This window comes from Aegilops tauschii, chromosome 3, assembly GCF_002575655.3.
Source record: "Aegilops tauschii subsp. strangulata cultivar AL8/78 chromosome 3, Aet v6.0, whole genome shotgun sequence".
NCBI classification, from domain to species: Eukaryota; Viridiplantae; Streptophyta; class Magnoliopsida; order Poales; family Poaceae; genus Aegilops; species Aegilops tauschii.
Genome location: NC_053037.3, coordinates 12,846,283 through 12,861,695, shown reverse-complemented (window position 1 = coordinate 12,861,695; position 15,413 = coordinate 12,846,283). Strand labels below are relative to the sequence as shown.

Below are 15,413 nucleotides of genomic sequence, written 5' to 3'. Positions count from 1 at the left end.
AAAACCATTTCTTTTGTTGTCTAGATAAAAAAACATTTTCTAGGTTTTGAAAAAGTGTTCGGTTTGTTATTTTTTCCAGGTGAGCAGATGATCTGTGATTTTCAAGAAATTTGAATGGAAATGAACTTAAGTCCTTTGCTTCTGAGATTCTATTGGGTTCTTTTGGATTAGTGTTTTTTTATTAAAAATGTAGTGCATGCTCCCTGAGCAGTCATCCAAAAATACACTCCATAATTAAGTGTTTGAAAAGTCTAAAAGTATCTGACAAAAAAAGAAAAACCTAAAACTAATTTTGCACATACGCAAATATATATCAGTATGTCATAAAAAAATTCCTCTAAAAAAGTATGTCATAAAATTTCAGATTCCAATTAGAACTAAAAATATAGAAACAATAAAGTCAAATCATTTTATGAATAGTACTCATTTCAGATTGGGTCATGAATTTGGCCCATTAACACAATCAATTTCATTTTTTTATTTTTGTTTCACAAGCTGTGACGTGGTTAATATATGCTATATGTCACATTTGGGCATCCGGTGCACCGGTAGCACCACAAGGCTGGGTGCACCACATACATTCCCCAATCAATCGCCTACATTTTCTCTTTTGCCTCTAGTATGCCTATGTCACCAACAAGGGTTTCAAGGTTGAAGAGGAACAAAAAGTGTTTGGTTTTGCATATTAGGAGGTCAAGGCATCGAAATCGGTGGACCAAAATTTGTGCCCAACAGGAACTTGAAACAAGAGACCATGTGTTTTTTTTTTTCTGATTTCCTTTCACTATAGCAAACTAGAATTACCTCTATCTTGGATGGGCACCTGTTCATTATTCGATTCACCAGCTTAAACAACATCTTCACGTTCTGTTCTTCCTAGAGATGAACATTTCGGTGTCTCGGGCAAATTGAAAAACTCAAAATGAATACATTTTAAAAGCCATTGAGCAGCGCATGTATGCCCGCCGAAAGAAATTCAGAGAGGTGCTGAAATGGATCCTCCACCGTGCTCATAGAACGATCTACTAATCTTTAGACGACTCAGTGCACGCATTCAGATAGTTCGGTTGTACCAGGGACAAGTAAATCTAAAGACAAGGATATGGACGGGGTAAGGATCCACCGTTTGTGTCTTCCCGGAGATTGGTGCATCCAATTCGGGTATAAACCTGTAAATCCTTTTCCCAAAACAACACACCCTATAGTATGCATCCTGACATATACCAAAGAAGTAGTCCTCACATGGGAGGTTGTTTCATCCTGATACCTTTTTGACAGTGGCAAATTAAGTACCGTGTAGTAAATGGAAGTCCGGAGTAAATTAACTACTGCAAATAGCTGCTACTGTATTTGCGAGCCTTTTTTCCTTTTCTTCCGATAGTCAGGTTGTTCATCCTGACACCAGCTGTTCTAACAAAGGTTGAATGAACTTCGGGAAGGGCTGCCACCAACCCATCATCTAACTTGAAACTTCTAGAACCAAGAAAGATGATATATATAACCACTGAAAAGCATAAACTATGCTAGTGAGAAAAAGAAACTATTGCTGAAAAAAGACCTTACCTATTTAAAGGCACAGAATCTGCATGTGAAGTGCAAATCAGGTAAATATGTACTTCAACAGCAAGCTAGCATAAACAAACAGGCATCTAGTACACTAACACACACAAACAGCAAGTCATAAGCTGCATCTCATCTAAGTTGAAGGTGCAGTTTGATTGGTAGTTGGAACAAGCAAGCAAAAGCAGCAACTACCCACTCTGACAAACATGCGTATTCTGAGTAGATGCAGACAGCAACAACAGAGAGTCGACGATTTGAGAGCGCAGAATGACACATCAAGACATAAATGCCCTCAGCAATCAGCATGACGACTCATACATCTTTGGACTGCGTCTTCGCCCGGGAGGTTTGGCATGGGTTTCAGAACTCGGACGGCAAGGCGGCCATCATTGCTTCATCTTCTGCTACCATCAAGGATTGGTGGTGGAAAACGCTTGGGCTGGGAAAGCTTCAGGACTCGCGCAAGCAGGTAACCACGGCGGCCTACGTGGTGTGGAATCTCTGGAAGGAACGTAACCGCCGAACGTTTGAGGAGAAAAGGTGTTCGCCTGAGACGATTACAGCCATGGCGAGAGATGAGATAGCTTTGTTCTGGGAGGCTGTATCTTAACTAGCTGCTTCGCTTTGCCACTATGTGGTCTTGGCACTGTCTGTACCAAACTGTGGGATTTTGGTCCTTCTCCCTTCTTCTATAATGAATTGGCAGAGCTCCTGCCCGTTGCCCGTCAAAAAGCAATCAGCATGACACTTGTGTGGTGGACAGGGAGCATAGCACTGCCCCTGTCTAGCAACTGAAGAAATTAATTGATCCGAAGAATGGCTTCGAGTACAACATCCATGATCACAATGACACTGCAGACACGTATCCATATCAATGTAATTCCTCATGGGGTGACAACGAAATAAAGTTACATATGTATGCTCCTACTGTTGTGGAATATGTACCTGGGACTTCAAAATTTGCAGCCTCCTACTTGCTAAAACTGATTTCTTCTGTACTAAATTGTCAAACTAACTGGTGTACATATACTTTATCCTGCGTTGCAGAAGAGGCGTATGGCCTAGGACCAGAAGATCGGGCAGAGTACAATCGTCGATGGCTCTTAAGATGGTCAAGTCCTTGTTTTCTGAGAGCATTTGGATTGATGCCTGCCTTGTGAGCAGCAATAACTCCAATTGCTTCCCAGTAGTTCTGGACATTCAGCTGGGGAGAAAAAGGTTGGTGTCTAAGGAGTAAGGATCTCTCGAATACAAGATCATGTGGTGTATCAGAAGGTAAACTAGAAGAATAATTATCAAGAAATGTTACATACCGCTTCAATATTGAATTTATCAGGGGTGTCATCGAGCACCGTCTCATTTTCCTGAACGGTAATGATTAAGGGCTGCAGAATTACAGGAAAAATTATCTAATTTAGCTGTCCTGATAAATACAGAGGGTTACACTTGGGATTCTATCATTAGCTTCACTCATCATATGCAATTTAAGTGGCAAGATACTTCATCCGTAATATGCACAGGAGAAGTGTACCTTGTTCTTTCTTGCAGTTCGAGAAAAGGCAAGAGCACCATCACCTCCACAGGCATCTCTTGGAAGAATCACACTATCAACATCACTAGCCACTATGCAACCACTGTCCAAGGTACCCTGCCTCCTCGTCACATACTGAGGAGCAGTGCTTAAACCAGCAAGCACACATGGTAGAAAGGTATAACCAATCTGTTAGAAAAAATATCAAAAAGGGTGAAGGGAGACGGGAGATGAAATTTATAAGCACTATGTAGTATGTACTCCTTAGTTGACATTGGGCATTTCACTTGTAATTATTTAACTCAATGATGCACAAACAACTTAAAATAAGAGCATAAATACCTCTTCAGCAGCAGATCGTGGGGACACTGATGGGCTGAGTGGCAGGGGCAACACCGCAGGAGCGTGAGCAGCAGGAATTTTGAATTCTTTCACAATTAGGTGACTGATGATTGCTTCAACTCCGGCTAACAGATCAACTCCCTGCATTGATATTGTGATATCAACAACATATGAGCTGAGAGGTATATTAATTCTTGCTAGGATATCAGATATATTTCTCCACAACTGATAAGCCTTTCAACGAAATAAGGGGCAACAATTTTCCCATTTATTGAGAAGAGAGGCGCTAACATGTATTCCTGACTCTACATGAGCGCCAAAGAATGCATGTTGTTACAACTTGCAAGAGATACGTTAGATGATGCAAACTGTAAGTTCGCATGTCAGAGTAACTCTCCAAACAAGCATATCAAAAGGATAACAAGGGAGCTCCAAGAATGCCTCTTGCAAATATCCGATACAACAAGGGCAGAAACTATCATTACAAAAATTAGAAAAAAAAGTACTTGAGCAGATAAGAACTACCTTTCCTTCCCTATAGCAATCTGAATCTTCAGGGTCGTCGTCTGGGAAGCGCGCGACAACAGCCACAGCATTCACGCCTGCCTGGTTCACTAGCGCGTCGACCGCTCTTAACAGGGAATCGGAGTTCCCGACACTCCCGGTTGATTTCCCACACTTCGGATCGAACCAGGTCTTGATCTACACCATACATGGGTATTTCATCAAGTAACAATGAAGATTAGCAGATACCAAGGAATTGAGTTTGTCTTCTCAGCTACTACTTTCAAAACAGAGTGTGCACCTCTAAAGGAGCATCCGTGACAGCGTACTCCACAACAGGGAGGCCGAGCGAAGCCCTCGCCGCATCCGCGACCTGCAAATGGCGGAGCCGGAGCTCCTCCTCGATCCCGGAGTCCAACACCAAGCCTACCTACCTAGGTTAAATCAGCTACAACGCATCAACGTGTGAAGAAATGAAATTCTGAAATTCCTAGTGATCTTGTTCCTACAGGGCCACTGCATCTATCAGCATTCAGTATAGTTTGGTAGCGCTCACTGACCTTGTTCTGGTGGACTGGCTGAAGAGCCCAGGCGCCTTCGGCAAACCTGTCGAGGGCGTATCCCTCGACGTAAAGCGTATTGGGCGTCGGCCAGTAGAGCATCGCGGCGTTGAGCACCTGGGGTAGGGGTGGGGAGTGGAAGCAAAGCCTCAGACTTTGAGCGGTCGGGCTCCGGCGGAGGAGAAATGGCAGCGTGTGGGGAGGGCCTGAACTTACGTTGGGGTGGGAGATGACGCAGTCGGCGACGGCGGCGAGGGCGCGTGCCACGGGGAGGGCGTCGCCGGCGAAGCCCCCGACCGCGGCGCCGACCCCCGTGGGCACCACCAGGACGGACGTGTAGGGCCTCCTGAAGGACGGGGGCCGCGCGTCGGCGGTGGGGGAGAGGGGATGCGCCCGGGCACGAGCGCGCCGGCGCGCCGGCGGCGGGAGGCCGGCGGGGAGGAACGGTCGCGCGAGGTGGAGCGCCATTGTTTTACCACGGCGAGTGAGGGGAGAGCGGGGAAATTGCAGGGGATAAGGTTGGACCGAACATGGCCCACCAGTTCGGCCCTGGAGTCGGCCCGTCTTCCATGTAAATTTGAACTCATCTCTTATCGCTAAACTGTGTACTGAGAAAAAAGTAGATGTCTGTTAAAAAATCCGGATAAAAACCGACAAAGAAACAAAAACAAAACAAAACAATGAAGAAAACAAGAGTATAATGAAGATAAAAAAGACGAGTGAAAAATAAGAAAGAAAAGCAAAGTATAACGAAAAAGTGCAACCTGAAAAAAGTCAATGAAAAAAAAGTAAAAACCAAAGAAAAAACCCGAAGTAAACTGAAGCAGAGCGAACCTACAACAACACAAGCTGCGGGGAGCGACCTACGATAATGGGCCGGCTCGATAGTAGCCCACACGTAGGTGATTCCTAATAGGAATCAGCACGGGCGAGATAAAGCTCTCGTGTCTCCGGCCGCTCGGTCGCTACCAGGTTTTTTCTTTTTTTTTTAGCATCTGTAACCTTTATTATAGTTGGATGTTCATAGGGATACAGATGATATCGGGCGTAGAAACAAGCCATACATGGCGCCCGCTAGACAAGGAAACAGCAGCTTTCGCAAGCGAATGTGCTTCAAAATTAAACTTCCTATTTTCATGAACAAAGCGAATATTATGAAAAACAGCAGTGCGATGACTGATCTCCCGGAGTATCGCTGTATAGTGGCAAGGAGCTTCCGTCCCGATCTTGGAGATCACCTCAGCACAGTCCGATGCCACACAAACAGCATTCAAGTTGAGGTCCCCGGCCAATGAAAGGGTATCATTGCAGGTGAAAGGATCGATATAGTTGACTAGGGGGGTGGTGAATAGGCAACTAACAATTTTTAGCTTTTCTTTACCAAATTAAACTTTGCATCAAAATAGGTTGTCTAGATATGCAACTAAGTGAGCAACCTATATGATGCAACGACAACAAGCACGCAAGCAAGTAAAAGATATAACACAAGTAAACTAGCGAAAGTAAAGGAACAAGATAACCAAGAGTGGAGCCGGTGGAGACGAGGATGTGTTACCGAAGTTCCTTCCTTTTGAGGGGAAGTACGTCTCCGTTGGAGCGGTGTGGAGGCACAATGCTCCCCAAGAAGCCACAAGGGCCACCGTATTCTCCTCACGCCCTCACACAATGCGAGATGCCGTGATTCCACTATTGGTGCCCTTGAAGGCGGCGACCGAACCTTTACAAACAAGGTTGGGGCAATCTCCACAACTTAATTGAAGGCTCCCAACGACACCACAAAGCTTCACCATAATGGACTATGGCTTCGCGGTGACCTCAACCGTCTAGGGTGCTCAAACACCCAAGAGTAACAAGATCCGCTAGGGATAAGTGGGGGGAATCAAATTTCTCTTGGTGGAAGTGTAGATCGTGGCCTTCTCAACCAATCCCGAGCAAATCAACAAGTTTGATTGGCTAGGGAGAGAGATCGAGCGAAAATGGAGCTTGGAGCAACAATGGAGCTTTTGGGGGAAGAGGTGAGTCAACTTTGGGGAAGAAGACCCCTTTATATAGTGGGGGGGAACAAACCAACCGTTACCCCCCCTCTGCCCCAAAGAGAGCGGTAGTACCGCTGTGCCAGCAGTACTACCGCTTGCAACAATAAGCGGTACTACTGCCCAAAAGCGCGGTACTACCGCTTGGTCCACAGCGGTACTACCGCGGAGGGAGGGCGGTACTACCGCACGGGAGCGGTACTACGGCCCCCCACAGCCGCGGCCAGTACCGTAAAACCTGACACGAAAAAGGAGCCCTCGAATCGAGGCGGTACTAGCACGAGACCAGAGCGGTACTACGGCTTGGGGCCACCAGCGGTACTACTGCTCTGGAGCGGTACTACCGCGCCCAGAGCGGTACTACCGCTTGTGGCACCCAAGCGGTACTACCGCTCCGTCCCGCGGTACTACCGCTGGGACCAGAGATAGCACACACACGGAGCTACTAACGGTACTACTGCTCTGGGCGGTACTACCGCTCTGGCCCGCGGTACTACCGCTGGAACCAGAGAGGGCACAAAGAAAGGAGAACCAAGCCCATCATCGAAACGGAAAGGCTCGGAGGGAGGGGCAAAGGAAGTGTACGTGATGATTCCGCCCTAGCCTTTCCAAAACGGACCCCCTCTTGATAGTACGGTGATCCCTATGAATCTAGTCCACCAAACTAATCCGAAAGGACTACACCGTCTTCGCTTTAAGCTCCGAGGGGAGGATATCGTCTTGTGCCCAAAAAGAATGAATCTCTGAAAAAACACTCAACGCACACGATTAGTCCGTAAAAGCATTGTCATCAATCACCAAAACATCTTAGGGATAAATATGCCCTTACAATCTCCCCCTTTTTGGTGGATTGATGACAATACGGGATTTGCACAACTGGGAAAAAAAACAAAGGGCATAAGCAAACCCCAAGTCTCTAAAATATAGACGGGCTCCCCCTAGATGTGTGCCATCAAGATATGTGCTTTGAGCTGCACGACACACATATTAGGATCAACACTCCCCCTGTATTTTAGAGACCAACAACCTAAGCGAGAAACAAGATAGCAGGATATATAACATAACGAAGCATATAACTCAAGAGATATCAAATGACTAGAGACAAAGATAAAGATATTATAATGATGGGGTAGCATATGTCTCACACCATATGACTAGAGACAAAGATAAAGATATTATAATGATGGGGTAGCATATGTCTCACACCATATGACGCGAACTAAAGTCTTACTGAACACAAAACCAAGCAAAGTGCAAGTTCCAAGCAAAGCACAAAGTAGCACATAACGAAAGCACAAAGGCAAAGACACACTCACACACTCGCAACACAACGACGCAAATCACTAAACTCTCTCCCCCTTTGGCATCGAGACACCAAAAGGGGCAAAGAGCTAACCTACGGCTCCAGGTGAGAGCATGCTGAGGATCTCGAACATCAGGACTCTGCGTGATCATCTGCACTGCCGTCCGCGCCCGGAAACTGCTCGGCATCTGAGTCGGTCCATGGACAGTGCTGCTGGATCCACTCCTCCTCCTCAGTAATCTGACCCTCTGAGCCGCTGGTGACTGTCGCACCCATCTGACGCATCAGCTCCTTGTGTCGACCTCTTGCCTTCTTCTCAGCCACATGAGTCATGTACTGACCATGAGACTCCATGCAGAACAGCTTCTTCATCTTGCGTTTCAGCTTCTTTGCCCAAGAGGGCTCTGCTGCAGAAGGCTCTGTCCCAGGTGGCACATACTCCTCATCATCATCCCCGGCATCAGCCTCGTCCTCGGTCTCCATGGCAGCAGCAGAAGATGGAGCTCCAGATCTACCCCAATTATCCTTCTTCCTCAGACGCTTGATCTCATGAGAGACCAACTCTCCAGTTTCCAGCTGCTCATCAGGATAGGTACGTCTCCAGGCCCTCTCAATAAGCAACATGATGAACGGACCATAAATTGGGCACTTGCGCTCAGAAACAGCCGCCAAAAGCTCAGACCACATGACATGAGAGATGTCCAGAGACTCGCCGGTGTTTGCGTCCTTCTCACGCTGGCAGAAGAGAAGCATGTCCACAAGATAAGAGTGCACCATGTCCAGGTTCCCAATACGAGGGAAGAGAGTCTCGCGGAAGATGCGGTGAAGGATGTCCAAATAGGTAGACAACTCATAGGTTTCCTTCCTGGTCTCAGGGTGGACCTTCCGAGTACAGTAGGGCCAGAGGGCTTGCTTGTGAGTGGAGGTGGTATTCTGGTGAGGACGAAAACCAACTGGAGTCTCGAGCCCTTGATCTTCCACCTCAAGCAGCCCCATGAAGGCCTGCCACTTGACAGCTAGCACCTTTCCATTTGTCATCCAAGTCAGAGTCCTGTCTGCGTCAGTCCCTAGGTGAACAGTGGCAAAGAACTGTGCCAGCAAATCTGCATCAAAGTCCTTGTTGAACTGCATGATCCTGAGAATGTTCAACTGAGAGCACATCTGTAGAGCATCACCAAAGTACTCAAGGTCCTTCTCCATAGCATCCGTGTTGATGGAATGAACATTGACAAAGAGATTCTTCTTAGCCTTGATCACATCAAAGTATGTGGAATACTGAAACCGGTTCCAGAACGGGCGGTTGACAAGATTGGGTTCTTGTTCTTCCTCATAGGGGTTGCGCCGACGCCTGTCCCAGAATTCCCTGCTAGACATCTCAGTCACTTTCCTGCCACTTGGCTTTGGTCGGCTGGCAATCTTCTTCGTGCGAGGAGGATTAGCACTTGAGGAAGCACCCCCTGCCGGCTGTGGAGCACTGGAAGAACCACCTGCAGTCTCAGATGAGCGGTACCGCTTCGACGTTGAACGCCCGGGGTTGACACGACGGACTTGCTGCTCAGTATGTTCATCACCTGGAACCAAACACACGGACACAAGAAACAACCAGTAGAAACGATCAACACCAAATAAACACAACAAAGATGGATCAACATGTGGTAGGAAACAATGGAACTGGGCATCCAGCGGTAGTACCGTGCCTGCTCAGCGGTAGTACCGCTTATCCACATAAGCGGTAGTACCGCTCCGTGGAGCGGTAGTACCGCTCCAGCGGTAGTACCGTGCCATATGAGCGGTAGTACCGTGCCATATGAGCGGTAGTACCGCCCGAGACGGGGCACGGTGGATCCCTACTGCCGTGGTCAGATCCGGCACTACCGGGGATGCTAAATTCAAAAATAAACCTACCAAACATCAATCCAAAGAGTCTAGTTGCCTTCTCCAACCTACTCAAGCCTAGATTTGGCCAAAAATCTAGAGATGCAACTACTATTGCCCCTAAAACGCACAATCTGAAAACTAGACACAAAGAGAAGAGGAACGGGGGCAATACCGGCATCCATGGCAAGAGGACGAGGTGGGGATCGACTCCACCGAAGGAAATGGAGAGGAACGGTCCGGAGACGGAGGGCCGCCGGAGCCTTCCCGCGGCGAGATGGCGCTGGAGAGAGGAAGAGGAACCAGGGGACGAAGCAAATGGGTATGGGGTGGAGGAAACCACCCCTGCCCACGACTTAACCCCCTGGCCCCGCCCCTCAGCGGTAGTACCGTGGTGAGGGGCGGTAGTACCGCTTAGCCGTATAAGCGGTAGTACCGCTCTGTTGAGCGGTAGTACCGCTCCAGCGGTAGTACCGCTCCAGCGGTAGTACCGCTCCTTCACAACGGTAGTACCGCCCAGCGCAACACAAACCAGACTCAACACACATGGTGCAAAACGAAAGACGGGAAACAACGGCAAGAAGACCAACAAGAGCACTAGCAAGAGAGCAAGAATCACACACCTCTATACGAGAGGGCGGTGGCCGAGGCCACCTATGTTTGAGTCACTTGGTATGGCACCGCGAAGAATTATCCTTGGGCCCATGACCAAAACTCGTCTATGAAGCACAAGTGCCATCAAAAATGGCTAATGTGAAAGAGTGAGATCAGTTTATGCATTGTGGGGGGAGGGAAAGTTCATTGAGAGAACAACACTCCCCCTACGTCCATGCCTACACCTAGACAAGAAAGCACAATGAATGTGAGGGGTGTGCAAAGGTTCAAACCACATTGCTCGAATCAATGATATTTAGCTCATGCCTTAACTCGCGAAATCTTGCTTCATCCAATGGCTTCGTGAAAATATCTGCAAGGTTATCATGAGTGTTGACATAGTTGAGCTCGATCTCCCCTCGCCTAATATGATCCCGGATGAAGTGATACCGAATCTCAATATGCTTTGTCTTGAAGTGTTGCACCGGGTTGAGAGAAATCTTGATAGCACTTTCATTGTCACACTAAAGAGGCACTTTGTCACAAATGACACCGTAATCCTTTAAAGTTTGCCTCATCCATAAGAGTTGTGCACAACAACTTCCGGCCGCCACATACTCCGCTTCGGTGGACGAGAGAGACACACAACTTTGCTTTTTGGAAGACCAACTTACCAAAGAGCAACCAAGAAATTGGCACCCTCCGGAAGTGGACTTCCTATCCACTTTGTCTCCCGCCCAATCGGAGTCCGAAAAACCTACAAGCTTGAAGTTTGCTCCTCTTGGGTACCATAGGCCAAAGTTTGGGGTATGAGCCAAATATCGAAAGATTCGCTTGACCGCCACAAAGTGGCTTTCCTTAGGTGCGGCTTGAAACCGTGCACATATTCCCACACTCAACATGATATCCGGTCTAGATGCACAAAGGTAAAGCAAGGATCCAATCATAGAGCGATATACCTTTTGATCCACCGCTTTACCATTGGGATCAATGTCAAGTTGGCACTTGGTGGGCATTGGAGTGGAAGCCGGCTTGACATCACTTAGCTTGAATCTCTTTAGCATGTCTTGAGTGTATTTGGCTTGGTTGATGAAGGTTCCTTCTCTTCTTTGTTTGATTTCGAATCCGAGAAAGAACTTCAACTCTCCCATCATAGACATCTTGAACTTTGAGGTCATGAGAGCGGCAAATTCTTCATTGAAAGCTTTGTTAGGGGAACCAAAAATAATATCATCAACATATAGCTGGCACACAAACAACTCCCCTTTGACCTTCTTAGTAAAAAGAGTGGGGTAGATTTTCCCGATTTCGAATCCACGATCTTGTAACAACTCCGTAAGATGCTCATACCACGCACGTGGGGCTTGTTTAAGGCCATAGAGCGCCTTGTGGAGTTGATACACATGATCGGGGAAATAGGGATCTTCGAACCCGGGGGGTTGTTTGACATATACCAACTCATTTATGGGACCATTAAGAAAGGCACTCTTCACATCCATTTGTTGCAAAGTGAAATTATGATGAGAAGCATAAGCAATCAACAAACGAATAGATTCAAGGCGAGCAACGGGGGCAAAGGTTTCACCGTAGTCGATACCCTCGACTTGGGAGTAGCCTTGTGCACCAGACGAGCCTTGTTGCGAACAATGATTCCATGAGCGTCTTGCTTGTTCTTGAATATCCACTTGGTTCCAATGACATTATGATTCCCGGTTGGCCTTGGCACTAACTTCCACACTTGGTTATGTTCGAAGTTGTTGAGTTCTTCATGCATGGCGTTGAGCCAATCCGGGTCCTCAAGTGCTTCATAAACCTTTTGGGGTTCGACACAAGAAACAAACGCATGATGTTCACAATAGTTTGCTAATTGTCTACGAGTGCTTACCCCCTTTCTTAGGCTTCCAACCACATTCTCCATGAGATGACCTTTGGTGGTGAGCTTGGAAGCGATCTTAGCGGCACGACGCTCCAATTCCTCCTCGGAAGTGAAGTGAGGAGGGGTAACTTGATCATCTTGAGCATCGTCTTGAGCTTGTTCTTGATCTTGAACTAGCTCGAGGGGAAGAACTTGACCTTGGGCATCATTTGGTGGATCACCACCATCTTGAGGTTGATCTTGCCCTTGATCTTGTTCATGTGGTTGAGGGCCTTCACTTTGTTCTTCGGAAGCGTGTGGGTCTTGGGTTGGTGATGGCTCCACTTGAGTGGAGCATTGTCCTTCTCCTTCGGCCACAAGGGGTTCCTCAATGGGTAGGATATAACCAATACCCATTCTTCTTATGGCTTGGGGAGGAATTTCATCACCTACATCACAAGTACCACTTTGCTCCACTTGGGAGCCATTATTTTCATCAAACTCCATGTTACACGTCTCCTCAATAAGTCCCGTGGACTTATTGAGAACACGGTAAGCATGGGAGTTTGTAGCATAACCAACAAATATGCCCTCATGAGCTCTAGTCTCAAATTTAGACAAACGAACACCTTTCTTGAGAATGAAACACTTACACCCGAACACCCGAAAGTACTTGAGGTTGGGCTTGTTACCGGTGAGGATCTCATATGGAGTCTTGTTCAAGCCTTTGCGAAGATAGAGCCGATTTGAAGCATGACACGCGGTGTTGATGGCTTCGGCCCAAAAGTTGTATGGAGACTTGAACTCCGCCATCATGGTCCTTGCCGCATCCATCAACGTCCGATTCTTCCTCTCCGCAACACCATTTTGTTGAGGGGTGTAAGGTGCGGAATATTGATGCTTGATCCCCTCATCACTGAGAAACTCATCCAAAGTGTAGTTCTTGAACTCGGTGCCGTTGTCACTTCTTATTGTCAAGATCTTTGTATTGTGTTGACGTTGGGCTTCATTTGCAAAGTCAATGACTGTTTGTTGGGTCTCACTCTTCCTCTTGAAGAAATACACCCACGTGTATCTAGAATAATCATCCACAATTACCAAGCAGTACTTTCTACCCCCAAGACTATCAAAGGATGGAGGCCCAAAGAGATCCAAATGAAGGAGCTCCAACGGCCTCTTCGAGTAAATAAGAGTCGTGGGAGGGTGAGCCTTCTCATGAAGCTTTCCTTCGATACAAGCACTGCAAGCACGATCTTTGGCAAAACTAACGTTCGTTAGTCCACGGACATGGTCCCCCTTGAGAAGACTTTGCAAAGATCTCATATTGACATGGGCTAAACGGCGATGCCACAGCCACCCCACGTCAACTTTAGCCATTAGGCATGTCGCGGTCTTAGTGGGTTGCTCCGAAAAGTTAATCACATAGAGACCGTTCTCGACATGCCCAACAAAGGCTACTTTAAGAGTCTTGCTCCACAAGAGGGCCACGGTATCAATATCAAAGAAGGTGGCAAAGCCCATGATAGCAAGTTGACGAACGGAAAGTAAATTGTATGCAAGGGACTCAACTAGCATGACCTTCTCGATCGTGAGACCATGAGAAATGGCAACTTTGCCGAGTCCCAGTACCTTAGAAGACGAGGCATCACCCCACTCGACATTGGTGGGCATAGATGGATTCTTGTGCACGTCCACCACCAAGTCCTTGCTTCTGGTCATATGATTTGTAGCTCCACTATCGAGCAACCATGATCCCCCACCGGAAGCAAACACCTACAAGAGATCAATGCTTGGTTTTAGGTACCCATTTTGTAATGGGTCCTTTGATGTTAGCAACAAGGGTCTTAGGAACCCAAATAGACCATTCAATGTACTCATGAGGAGAACCAACGAATTTGGCATAAACATGCCCATCACTAGCACGGCATAACACATAAGAAGGATTAAAGTCGCCGGCTTTGTTGGAAGGAGTGGCATTGCTCTTCTTGACACCTCCACCCTTCGCATTGTTCTTCTTCTCCTTGGAAGCACCCTCTCCCTCCTTCACAAAAGTTTGCTTGAGAGGAGGAGGTCGCTTGGTCTTGTCATTCTTCTTCTTGTTCTTGGGATTGGGTGCGAACCCAATCCCCTCCTTGGCCACAACTTCCTTTTGATTGCTCAAGAGGTCGTTGAGGTTCTTCTCACCTTGTATGCATGACATAAGGCCTTTCTCAAGTTGCTCCTTTAGCTTAGCATTCTCCTCAACAAGATGCACATGCTCACAACACGGGTTAGTAGCATTTGCATTATCAATTAACACCATATGAGGAAAGGTGGCTTTCTCCTTTGTTAGCTTCACTTGGAGTTGATCATGAGACTCCTTGAGGCTAGCATGAACACCCTTCAAGACTTTGTGAGCCTTGTCGAGAATGCCAAACTCCTCTTTGAGTCTAGCAAGATCAACCCCAAGTTTTGCCTTCTCGGAGTTTAGCACACGAGACACAACAAGAGCATGATCAAGATCCTTCTTTAACTTAGCATGATCATCGTTGTATGACTCCTCAAGAGCCAAACGAAGACCACGCTCTTCGTCAAGAGCATTGGAAAGATCCGAAATCTCATCGGCATAGTCACGACTATGCCCCTCCATCTTAGAGATGGTATCTTCGTGAGCCTCGATCATGTCATTGGCTTCACCAAGTTGTTCCAAGAGAGCAACGAAGTGCTTCTTGGATTTACCCTTGAGTTTACTCATAAAGATCTCAAACTCATTTTCCTCCACATTTGTTCCCTCATGTTCATCAATGCTATCCGTCGAAGAAGGATGATTAATGATGGTAGTTTTGATGTTGGAGGTTACCTTATTGGTGGCTTTAGCCATGAGGCACTTGGCGGTGATGTTCTCATTGGGTGAGTCGAAGAGAGACACCCGTGGAGTCTTCGCAATGGCAACGGAGGCCATGGCAACCGACTCACTATCTTCATCATCGTCATCATCCTCATTGTACTCTTCTTGAACCACCAACGCCTTGAAGGGAGTCTTCTTGGTGAAGTTGCTCTTGTTGGGGAACGACTTGGCCTTGTCTTTTCTAATGAGCTTGCCACCATTGTCTTCCCTCTTCTCGTAAGGGCACTCCGCAACAAAATGGCTCACATTGCCACAATTGAAGCAAGTCCTCATCCGTTGCTTGCCCTTTGCGCCACTTGAGTTGCTTTTGTTGAAGTTTGGCCTCGTGTTCTTCTTGCTCCAAAATTGCCTTGAAGCAAGAGCCAT

At 47.1% G+C, this 15,413-nt stretch overlaps 1 protein-coding gene across 2 annotated transcripts; it reads right to left on the bottom strand.

Annotated features, from left to right (window-relative positions):
• Nucleotides 1-1,541: 1,541 nt before the first annotated feature.
• LOC109786829 (uncharacterized) lies at nucleotides 1,542-5,046 on the bottom strand. Of its 2 annotated transcripts, XR_002238437.4 has the most exons (9): nucleotides 4,717-5,046; nucleotides 4,501-4,617; nucleotides 4,242-4,370; nucleotides 3,962-4,138; nucleotides 3,437-3,577; nucleotides 3,095-3,283; nucleotides 2,877-2,948; nucleotides 2,509-2,767; nucleotides 1,542-2,415 (listed from the first exon to the last, which is right to left on the bottom strand). XR_002238437.4 is itself a non-coding variant. In XM_020345393.4 (8 exons), exons 1-8 carry the CDS (start codon nucleotides 4,966-4,968, stop codon nucleotides 2,570-2,572), a joined length of 1,275 nt encoding a protein of 424 aa, XP_020200982.1. In that variant the 5' UTR covers nucleotides 4,969-5,046; the 3' UTR covers nucleotides 2,429-2,569. The 2 variants fall into 2 exon arrangements, 1 of the variants encoding a protein (XP_020200982.1); XM_020345393.4 differs by lacking the exon at nucleotides 1,542-2,415 and having other exon boundaries at nucleotides 2,429-2,767.
• Nucleotides 5,047-15,413: the final 10,367 nt, after the last annotated feature.

Coding starts and splice junctions, on each gene's coding strand:
- LOC109786829 (XM_020345393.4), bottom strand. CDS start 4,968: ATGGCGCTCCACCTCGCGCGACCGTTCCTCCCCGCCGGCCTCCCGCCG. Junction 3,284..3,436: donor CACGATCTGCTGCTGAAGAG/GTATTTATGCTC, acceptor TTTTTCTAACAG/ATTGGTTATACCTTTCTACC. Junction 2,949..3,094: donor GAACTGCAAGAAAGAACAAG/GTACACTTCTCC, acceptor GTAATTCTGCAG/CCCTTAATCATTACCGTTCA.